Source organism: Carassius auratus, chromosome 38, assembly GCF_003368295.1.
Source record: "Carassius auratus strain Wakin chromosome 38, ASM336829v1, whole genome shotgun sequence".
In the NCBI taxonomy this organism is placed as follows: domain Eukaryota; kingdom Metazoa; phylum Chordata; class Actinopteri; order Cypriniformes; family Cyprinidae; genus Carassius; species Carassius auratus.
Genome location: NC_039280.1, coordinates 6,429,087 through 6,439,992, shown reverse-complemented (window position 1 = coordinate 6,439,992; position 10,906 = coordinate 6,429,087). Strand labels below are relative to the sequence as shown.

At 36.3% G+C, this 10,906-nt stretch overlaps 1 protein-coding gene across 1 annotated transcript; it reads right to left on the bottom strand.

Annotated features, from left to right (window-relative positions):
• Positions 1–5,963: 5,963 nt before the first annotated feature.
• tmx1 (thioredoxin-related transmembrane protein 1) lies at positions 5,964–10,011 on the bottom strand. Its single transcript, XM_026223681.1, has 8 exons — positions 9,795–10,011; positions 9,128–9,243; positions 8,991–9,036; positions 8,600–8,728; positions 8,332–8,377; positions 7,833–7,934; positions 7,492–7,555; positions 5,964–7,254 (listed from the first exon to the last, which is right to left on the bottom strand). Exons 1-8 carry the CDS (start codon positions 9,965–9,967, stop codon positions 7,076–7,078), a joined length of 855 nt encoding a protein of 284 aa, XP_026079466.1. The 5' UTR covers positions 9,968–10,011; the 3' UTR covers positions 5,964–7,075.
• Between the last annotated feature and the right edge of the window lie 895 nt (positions 10,012–10,906).

Below are 10,906 nucleotides of genomic sequence, written 5' to 3'. Positions count from 1 at the left end.
TTATTTTCTTCCATACTGTGACATACACCTGAGTGAAGCAGATTATTGATAAAGAAAAAATATGACTGGGGACTTGGTTTTATCCTGTTGTTTATAAGATTTTGAGAAATATAAGTTTTCCCCAGAAGGTCCCATTTTGAAATTGTTTACAATAGGATCTATAACATACATTTATAATAGAACTTTAGGCCTCAAAATAATGTAAATACTAGAAAACAATCATTACATCACTATAAGCATTCCTTCAGATCAGCTGAGCACAGGTAGTTGAGAAATGTCAAGAAATCCTAGCCAGAAAAGGTTGAATTGTGCAGCTGGAGCCATTTTTTTATATTCTAGTGGTGGTCAAATACTCCAGTATCATGCTGTAAAGCTGTTAATGCTTCTGTTTGAAACTTCCTCCAAACTGTCACCAGATCAGTTCCTTCTGCTACAATCACGCATTCATTAGTGTGTATGAGATGACACAGCATGCTGATACAAACTGGTGCTGCTCTCTCCTCCAGTGGTTCCATTCTCAGGAAGAACAATGAAAGCTCAGAGGGGAAAGCAGCATTGTTTTCTCTCAAACAGTCAAGACTTTTAGGGCCCACAACAGTTTACTCATTCACAAAGAGCCTCAATGCAGAAAACTTCTCATGTTTGGTGTTGGTCAGTGCTTGACCTTCTAGTATCCCAGCAGCCCACAGCAATGTTAAAGCAAAGCCATGTCCTTACTGCCACCGTGACACTGCTGATTTGGCAAAACAAGACCAGGACAAAACCCCAATGGGGTAAAGTATCAAGCCTAGGCACAGGAAACTCTAAGAAAACCACTTCCTTTCCCAGAATTTCCTCCCTTTCTTTTCCACATTGCTTTTAGATGAAATCACACCCGTTTAAGTGTAGAAAAATTGGTGTAAACAATCTGACCAAAAAGGTTTTAACAGATAAATCAATGCTTTGCGGATAATTATATTTCAGAAACAGAGTAACGCAACTTTTAATGCCTCTGAGCTCAAGCTGTACTGTAGCTGGGCAGAGCGAACAGCTAAATACATCCAGATGTTCTTGCCGTTTGTAACTGGAGACCACTGGACCTCAACAGATCACTCAGACCCATAACATGCAGGGCCAAAACTCAAACTTTATAGGATAACCTTCACAGCTTTATCTTTGCAGGATGCATAATGTTAAACATAAAAGTTCCAAGAAAGGTTTTGTGCAGTGATGCCATAGAAGAAAAATGTTTGGTTCCCCAAAGATTCTTTCAGCGAACATGTCTTGTAAGAACCATTTTCTTAGCGTAAACGGAAAAATTGAAAAAATTCAACGAATATTAAATACTCTTCATGTAACCATCAATGCCAATAAAGTACAGCAATGCATACTTAAAAAAATAAATAAATAAATAAACATGCAACTTGCAAAAATGGTAACGTGTCCTTCATGCAGAACAGAAGAGTGCTCAAACAATAAGTTTGTTTGTCTGTTGTATTTTTCTTCTGTAATCATATGTTTCCTAGCATCATATGCAATGCCACAGTCAGAAGAAAATCACTGCATTTTAGTGGTTCTTTCATTTCAGACTTTCTTTTCAAAGTAAAAATTATGAGTGTGCGTGTGTGTGTTTGTATATTTATGTGTGAGCATGTGTGTGTGTGTGTGTATTGTGAGGCCTCCTCAGGAAATGGGTTTGGGTGGGGTGGTAATATGGGGTTGGAAAGATAGAAAAAGTTCTAAATTGGGCAATGAAAAGCACAATGTCTCTACAGCTCCTTAGTGGTAAACAGTCTAGAGAGAAATGGCTGCTGTTTATTTTAAGACATGAAACAATATAATGTCAAATACAGAGGTATTATGTAACTATAATATATAAGGTGCATTTGAAAGTCTCTATGATATGATCTAGTGCCTAGATAGAGTCTGTTAGCTTGCTTTTCAACGAGCAACTCTGAGAATCCAACAATTCAGGCAATTTTACACAGGGTTTTTTTCTGCAATGAAATAAAAAAATTAAAAGGTAATTGCAACTTCCAATTATAATTGAAAAACGAACTCAAAAAAAAAAAGTTTATATCTTATACAATTCTGGATTTATATCTCACTATTTTATTATTTATTTTCTTTTTTTTTTAAGAATAGTGAGGGAAAAGACAGAAATGTGAAATAAGGTTACAATTACATTTTTCTTTTTTCTTACTTCATTGTCGGAAACAAGCTTCCATTGGACATATATTTAAATTCCTTCCACTATATGAGCAATAGAGTGAAATTAGCCATTTTTGATAGTCATTCAGATGGTTGTGTCGTGTGAGAGTTTGTTGGCCCATGTTTCAGTCATGCTCTGGGGTCTGAAAATGTGTGTTTTTAGGAGAAACAGACTCATGGGAAAATAAATCAGACAAGCACATTCCAACCAGGGACATTGTGACTTCTGCACCTGCTGCACAAATCACTGTCCTTCTTTCACACACACAACTGCAGAGCAGGTTTGGTTTTGAATATAGATTGCAATAATAAAAGCAAAAGGAACATGGAGTCTGATGCAGTGACTAAAATAATACTTATTTCCTTTCCTTAAGAGTCCCATGAGGTTTTTGGGCCGCCCTTGTTGCTCTGTGCAGCAGCGATGCGTGCTGAGAATTACTGTAATTACCTTTAATGACAGTCAGCTCAGAAAGAGAACCTTCTCTGTAAACAACATACATGATTCTTTCTGATGCCTTAAGTTTAGCCTGAGATCTACATTTAGTGTCTTAGTCTCTGGATTGTGTTTAATAGTGTCGTACATTTTTCTGCTGTACCTAAATTTCTGCTGCTAGATTTTTTCCAGAACATATAACAAATTCATCACATAAAACCTATTATATTAATTATATTAATTCCAATACTTTTTATTTAATATAATTTTATTTCCATATATTTTAAAATGTAATTTATTAAGAGCTGAATTTTCAGCAGCCATTACTCCAGTGTCACATGATCATTCAGTAATTATTCTGACATTCTGATTTTATGCTCGTTATCATCAGTGTTGAAAACAGTTGTGCTCTGCTGTCAAACTGTTATTTTTTCAGGTTGCTTTTGAAGGATGATCTTTTGAAACATTTAAAATGCCTAAACTGTCACTTTTGACCAATTTAATGCATCCTTGCTATATAAAAGTATTTATTTCTTTTTTTAAAAAATACTGATCGGAAACATTTGAATAATAAAAAAAAATATAGACTGATTTTATTTTGTGCAAACGGTGCATACTCATCTCTCACTGCTAAACTGTAATGCAACCCTGTGATGTAATTCAAAACTGCAGTCAGCTTGATCCGGCTGTAATGCCATTTTATTTTCACAATACTGAGATCAGTGTCTCGACTGTGGCAGATTATGTGCACCATTTGTATCAGTTAAAAACAGCTGTATGTTGTGTCAACATGAGCACTTTATATTTTGTAGACTTAGTAACATTATCCGAGGCTGTCCCTGACCATGCAGGGAAGTGTTTGGTTTCACAGTCACATTGAAAAAAAACTTTATACTTTTTGCACCTTCCAAAATAAAATCATTTTACACCATGCATGTGAATGCTTAAAATGTGTGGAGCGACATAATCAAAGTAGAGCATCTGAAAAGGAGGTTAGCATATCCCTGAGGACAGGAGAGAAGGATATAAGACACAGAGAGCTCTTCTTTTGTGTGTGAGAAAGAGTTTCAATATCAGACAATGTCACTGGTTATGTAATGGGCACAATGTACAAGTTAATGGCAAAGACAGCCTCCAGCAATGTGTGTATGAGCATCTGACAATGAATACTTCTTTTGAATTTCATCATTCACAATACAAACTGACAGGGTAAACAAACAAGATACTTCCATGTAATGTTGTGTATTAGTGAAATTAACATATAGGCCTATGCCTAAAAACTGGACAAAGAATCTAAATCTTATGAACATTTAACTATCGTTTTACAAAAAAATACAATTTCAGTTTCTTTTTAATTATAAATATGTGACACTGGCCTGGACCACAAAACCATTCAGAAGTTTTGATTAGTAATATTCATTGCTAAGAACTTCATTTGGACAAGTTTATAGGCGATTTTCTTAATATTTCGATCTTATTTCCACCCTAAAATTCCAGATTCTCAAATAGTTGTTTCTCAGCCAAATAATAAACTTTAAATGTAAATTAAATTTGTAAAGTAAGTAAATTTGCATGCAGCTAGTGCAACTTAAATTACATCATGCAATGATAATATATATACATATGTGTGTGGGTGTGTGTGTGTGTGTGTAGAAAATGTAGTGCATTGATAGTATAATTTTGCAAATAATAGCTTTACTGTAAATATATACAATGATCATCTAAAAAAAAAAATTTAGTAACTAACACTATTTTTCAAACGTAAGACAATTAAGCCAAACTGTAAAGTTTAAGAAACTAGTGATTAAAAAGTACTGATCAAACTGCCAATATTATAAAATGTCCACCACTTTAAGTATTTTTTATGTGAATGATGAAGGACAGAAATCTCCAAACATCAGAATGCATGTGTATTCCAGCTAAAACAAGTACCAGATGCATGTACAGAAAACTGTTCAGAGTATGTGATGTTTCCAGCAATAGCAGCTGTGCTTTCTGGAAGAGTGAAAGTGTGTGTATGAGACAAGAACAGAGAAAGAAGCTTCCAGATGTTAGTTCTGGAACACCACCCAGCCCTGTTAAACATACACTGAACATCCATGAACCACAGCACTTCGAACTGAAACCCCCAACTGGCTGTGTGGTGTATCCATTCAGTTTAAGAGCTAACTTTTATGTTAATCATAGAAATAATAAATGTACAATGAACTGGTTGTGTCAATTTTTTCCCCCTTACATATTTCTGGTATAGATTTTTCAGAGAGGTCTTAAATTCATTGTGTGGATTCCAGCCTGTTCAACACACAAATATACTCTTAAACAAATTTTAAACAAACTGACGAGGCCCTGACAGAGAGAACTTATCTAAGAACGTTTGTCCTGAAAGGAAAACTTTAAAAATACTGCCCTCTACAGATGCAAAAAAGGATGCATGCTATTTTACATACCTGTTAGAGCAATGGTTCTCAACCATTTTGATTGCAAGGCCACTCCTTACCCATCGTAAACAGAAATGTACTACTGGAATAAAAAAATAATACTTTTAATTAAGATTATGCAACAATAGCTCAGTAACTGTAAGACTTCTTAAGGGCTCTGGAGGTTTGTCAAGGCACTTTATTCATCCCCAGACCCCTGGTTGAAAATCACTGTTTGAGGCTTCACGACTAAATCTCACACACATTTTAAACGTAATTTGACACAATCACTCTGTGTGAATTTTATTGTAATAAAATATCAAACCAAGCCGCAATATCAATCCTTTTCTTTTAAATTATTCTCATTTTTTCAAAAGAACCTTCTGTTTTGTTATTTCAACTTATTTTTGTAAAAGTTTTACTTGTAAATGGATTCTTGCGCATTCTGTAAAATTAATATGATTTTTTATTTTCATACATTTGTCCAAATTCTTCTTTGGGCCACTGTACACTAAACGGTTCGAAGGATTTATATAGATAGATAGATAGATAGATAGATAGATAGATAGATAGATAGATAGATAGATAGAATCTGTGGTAACAATAAATAATTCTTTGAAAAAAATGCAGGATCATGTGATACTAAAGACTGGATTAATGGCTGCCGAAAAATCAGCTTTGCCATCACAGGAATAGATTTCACTTAAAATCTATTACAATAGAAACCAGTTCTTTTACACTGTAAAGATCATTCACCAAATGTGTTTTTACTGTAATCTACATAAAATAAATGCCGCCTTGGTGAGCATTAAGGGACTTTAAAGCACCTTACTGACTTTTGAAATGTAAAAATGTCAAATACAGGCCAACACATTGGCATTTCAGACTCCTTTTGATTACAGGTCTGTGAAAATACTCAGCGCTGCAGCTTTAAACTGTTTATTAACAGTCCAGATTCACACCATCTCAAATACAGAAACATTCCAAAACCAGTCTCTCAAACACACACTTTCAGTAATAGAGTAAATACAGACATTCAGACGTTAGAATTGTTCTGCTGTGGACAAAAGAGCAGAACACCTTGAGAAGCACTTTGATTCTAGTGGATCAGTCAAATGTCAGGGGTCAAACTATATAGTAAGGAATATAACAAAAAAAAATTTATACTAAAAAGGGAAAAAATAAACTGCATCCAAAAAAAGTTGGAAGACCAAGATACATTCTAAGATCCACTGAAACATAACATAATATATATTGCTCTAATTAATATAACCCTATATGTCATTAAACAAACTAAATTTAAAGAAACAGGGTGTGGAAAACGAGAGAAACTCATTTAAAGCAAATTATAAGAACACAAATCATGTTGTATCTGACACGAACTAATAAAAGTGTCTTTTGGTGTCAAATAATAATCAAACATCACACAAACACACATTAATAAACAAGGGCTAATTCAGGCTTTTCTAGTTATCCAAAACTTCAATAACACAGAAACCAAATGGGGGGAAAAAAAGAAAAAGAAAGCAGCAGCTAAACTCTACATGGAAGAAAAACCGTTTAAAACAGCAAACTGGCCATTCTGGCTTTATACAATAGGCATCCAAAAAGCTCAAATAATAAAATATTCACAAAGTAAAGCACAAAAATCTTTTATATTCCCAAAAGCCTCGTTTACAATAGATTCACAGTGATGTCGTTGTTTGATCTTGGCTGTTTTGCTCAATATTTGTTTGGGGAATATTGTAACCGAGTCGTGAAATTCCTTAACATAAGTCCTAACATTCCTCTGACACACACACACACCCTCTCTCTGGAGATACTGCATAGCAAGGAGTGTAATAATTAAAACTGGAAAGGCGGAAAAGAGAAAATACATACTAGCGGCAAGAAAGAGAGAAAAGCACAACCACATCAACCTTTCAGAGGGAGCAATGACATCACACGTGACATCATCAAGCTCAATGAGCGTAGCGCTGTGGTTTGTGTGGTGGTTTTGTGCACAGTGAGCGAGAGGCAGTTCCTCTCCAGTCCACTAGGTGTCCTCCTCGGGCACACCCACACCTCTTCTCCGGAGCGCATCGGCTCCGTCCTCTCGCCGCCACTCTTCAGACTTTCCACCATAATCATCATCATCATCCTCTTCCTCTCCGTCAGCTTCCTGTTCATCTTCCAATTGCTGCAGGAGACGAGCCTGCACAGCAGGAAGTTTCCCTACACAAACATTTAAATTCAATTCAATGTACGCATTTAGCAAATGCTTTTATCCAAATCAGTGCATCCATTGCCTTGCGTTGCTAATGCAATGCTCTACCACTTGAGCCAGAGGAACATTTATGCATCATTTCGTCAGTTTTATTATAGTCACGTTATTTTTAGTTTATTGAATCTCAGGTACAATACAGGTTCCTTTAATCAAGCTGGCAGTTCCAAATAAACATTCCCACTTACTGTAGTGATACTCTGGGGCAAACCGCCGTGATGGGAACACAAAATCTGCGATGAAAACCAGTATCTGAGAGAAAGAAATCAAGGAGACATTAGCATGTAGTGTTAGCATGCTCTAAGCTAATGATGTAAATGCACACCAAAATTAGATCGAAGAAATTTATACTTGAAACATTTCTTGTTTGCACAACTGTTAGTAAGTTTGGGGTTAGTAATATTTTTTTAAAGATATTAACACAGTAATTTAGCAAGAACCCATTAATCTGATCAAAAGCACAAATGACTTAAAAAGCAACTAAAAAATACGCAATCTTTAACATTTGAATAGAAGTGTGTTTTCTCACCAATCCAAGGACCAATCCTGAGATGAGTGTTGCTAGAGCAAATATCCCGTATGAGCCCCAAACCGGGACGCCCAGCTGCTCCGTTAAGTAATTATGGCAATGCTGAAACACAAAGTTAAAAAAACATTTAAATTACTGCATGAAAAGCCTTCTGAACACATTATAAAGGTATCAGGTCAGGTGTTTAGAATTAAATATACGTTTTGCATTGAGTCATTAAACAAACATGTATCTTCTGGCTTTAAATTATGCTTACACTATGCTGTGTCATATGCAGAATAATTATACAGTCACCTCTACTTTAGGGGGGTTTATTTTGCATTTATTGATCAGCTGACTATATCTCTCAGTGTCTACTGCTGGTTCCTTCACCATTAGCTCTATAAATCTATATTATTCAATGAACTGTGAGGAAAATAGTGTATATATTTTCATTTAATTGAATTCCTGAAACTGACAGGAATGCAGTAGTTAAATATGAATAGGGATACACACTCACCCTGATGAACATGGATAACTTGAAGAGGGCTGACATTGCGTTCATCCTAAAATAGAAAAAGTCAGTCAGTCACAGAAATTGTATCCAATCAAATGGAAAAAATCGCCTGCAAGTATTACATTAAAAGTGAGCCAACTTGTGAATCAGCATTAACCACATGCTGTGGATTTTCTAAACTTCCTTTTCTGGAGATACAGCCCAGAGCTATTGCATTATTATACAGTTTGAAACCACCCCAGCACACGCCCACACACACAGCAGAACTCACAGGAAGGATGAGGGGCCGAACCAGGAAGAGAGTGGCTCTATGCTCTGCCATTTCTTCTCATCAATGAAGCTCAGGAAGTCATCTTTAGATCGGGCTCCTTGATACCGCCGAAACACACCATCTTTACAGCTGCAACACACACGAGAACAGCCACGTTTAACCACTTGTAACCACCTTTATACCACACAGATGTAAACAAGACTAGATGTAAACAAAAGAAAACGAATATTTTATTTAGCAAAGTTGCATTAAATTAATCAAAAAGGACAGTATAGACTTCAATGGATCACAACTCTGTTTACTTTTTTGATTTGATCAAATCCATCACCAATTACCAGCTCACTAACTTCTAAAGAAAGGGTTAAATGCATGCAAATGGAAAGAAACTCACTGGTAGATAGTTGGGAGAGCTGTGATGATGAACCTCCCGCTCAAACCTGCAGCACATAGAGAGAGACAAGTGTGAGAATCATAAATGCAGGTGATCAGGTGAGCAGAGAGATCAGATGTGTGCAGACAGAGTCAAACCTGGCTGCTCGGTGACGTCCACTTTGGCAATATTCACTCCCAAATCTTCTCCCCATTCTGCAAACTCATTCCACACGGGCTGGAGCTGCTGGCAGGCCGGACACCACGGAGCAAAGCTGCAGCAGACAGACAAACCTTTTAATCCAATAACACAATCCCAGCCAGAGGACATGCTCTTTGTTTTCCATTGGATTTATTTAACTACAATCATCTTGTTCGATTGCTCCAGCTGGAGGAAGTGTTTATGGGAAACTAAAGATTTCTGAAGAGAGGGGCAGTGAAGATTCGGACATCACTTTCAGTCCTGTTGGTAGAGATGTTAGGCAGAATGACAGTCACCAATCAGATACAGATGCAACGAGGCTGTTATTCTTCCTAACATCTCCTTGTGTGTTCCAAGGGAGAAAGAAAGTCATGAGGTTTTGAATGAATCATTTGGGGAAGTTACTAATGAAACCTTCGTCGTTTTTGATTGAACTAAGCCTTTAACCACAAACCAGTGATCTTCCTCTATCCTGAGCCCAGTACAAGAACACTGCAATATGAAGTAATGTAATGTAATAATCTGAAGCTAGGTATTTTAGATTCATGTACATAATTAATCAACATGCATAGATCAACATAAATAAACGCAGACGTTTTTGCACAACTCAATTTAATAACTCACAACTCGATCATCCATTCTCCCGTCAGGATTTCCTCCCAGTTTTCATCTGTGATTACTCTTAAATTGGCCGACTTGGCCGACGCGGGCTGCAGCAACACACATGTTGAGATAAGCGCAGAAAACACACACACGCCGGCTGTCATCCTGACTGTGCCTGTGTATGTGCACGCCATGTTTCAGCGCCCACTGTGCTTGCCTTCCGCTTCCGCCTCGACTCTGACGTACCACTGATGGGCGGGGCCGCTTCGTCGACGTCATGGCGTATAACGGTTGACAGAGATAAGAAAATGTAACTTTCTTTAAAAGAAAATGTAACTTTCATTGGCAGAAAATTATTATTTTTGCGTGTATAAAATATTATAGCAACATATGAGTAATGATTTTTAGATACAGGTATACGTATATTTACATTTAAGTGTATTTAAGTTGTACTTGAGTAATGTATTGTAATTGGCACGCTCTGATTTAACATTCAGAATTTGCAACAAATCAATTTGCTGAAAACATTTTTCAATACATATTTACTGAAATATTTGGGAAGGGGAGACCGCAAGGTGGCGCCACGAGTTCGAAATAGCCTATGGCAATAGCACATTCAATGATTTTACTCATGATTTTACTGCAGTGTTTGTGATTGAAAGCTTGAGTTGAATGTATGAATCCATTAGGAGAATATAAAAATCACGGAGAAAGTATAGCAAAAAAAATGAAGGAAATTAGTTTATAGTAAAGAGTTTATCGTATAGCTGTTTTATGACTTTTGTTATAGTCTATAGCCTAATATATTTAGCTGACATGTCTACTCGGTTCATTTGCTCATTTCCTGAAGCAGCCTGGAGGTCATTATTTTAAGTTAATTATCTTTTTACAAGTCAAGGTTTTTAATCATTATACTAATATGATTTTTGCTATTTAACTTTGAGATGCTGTGTGTGTGTGCATGCTTGCACAGAACAATAAAAGAGAATGCTTGGCAGTTTGCTAAAGAAACACAATGAGGCAGAAATGCACACACACCCTCAAAGGATGCTGTTATTACTCACTCTCTGTTGACACTAAATGAGTGCTAATGACAGCACTGATGTGATAATTGCTGTGCCACAGTGAATATG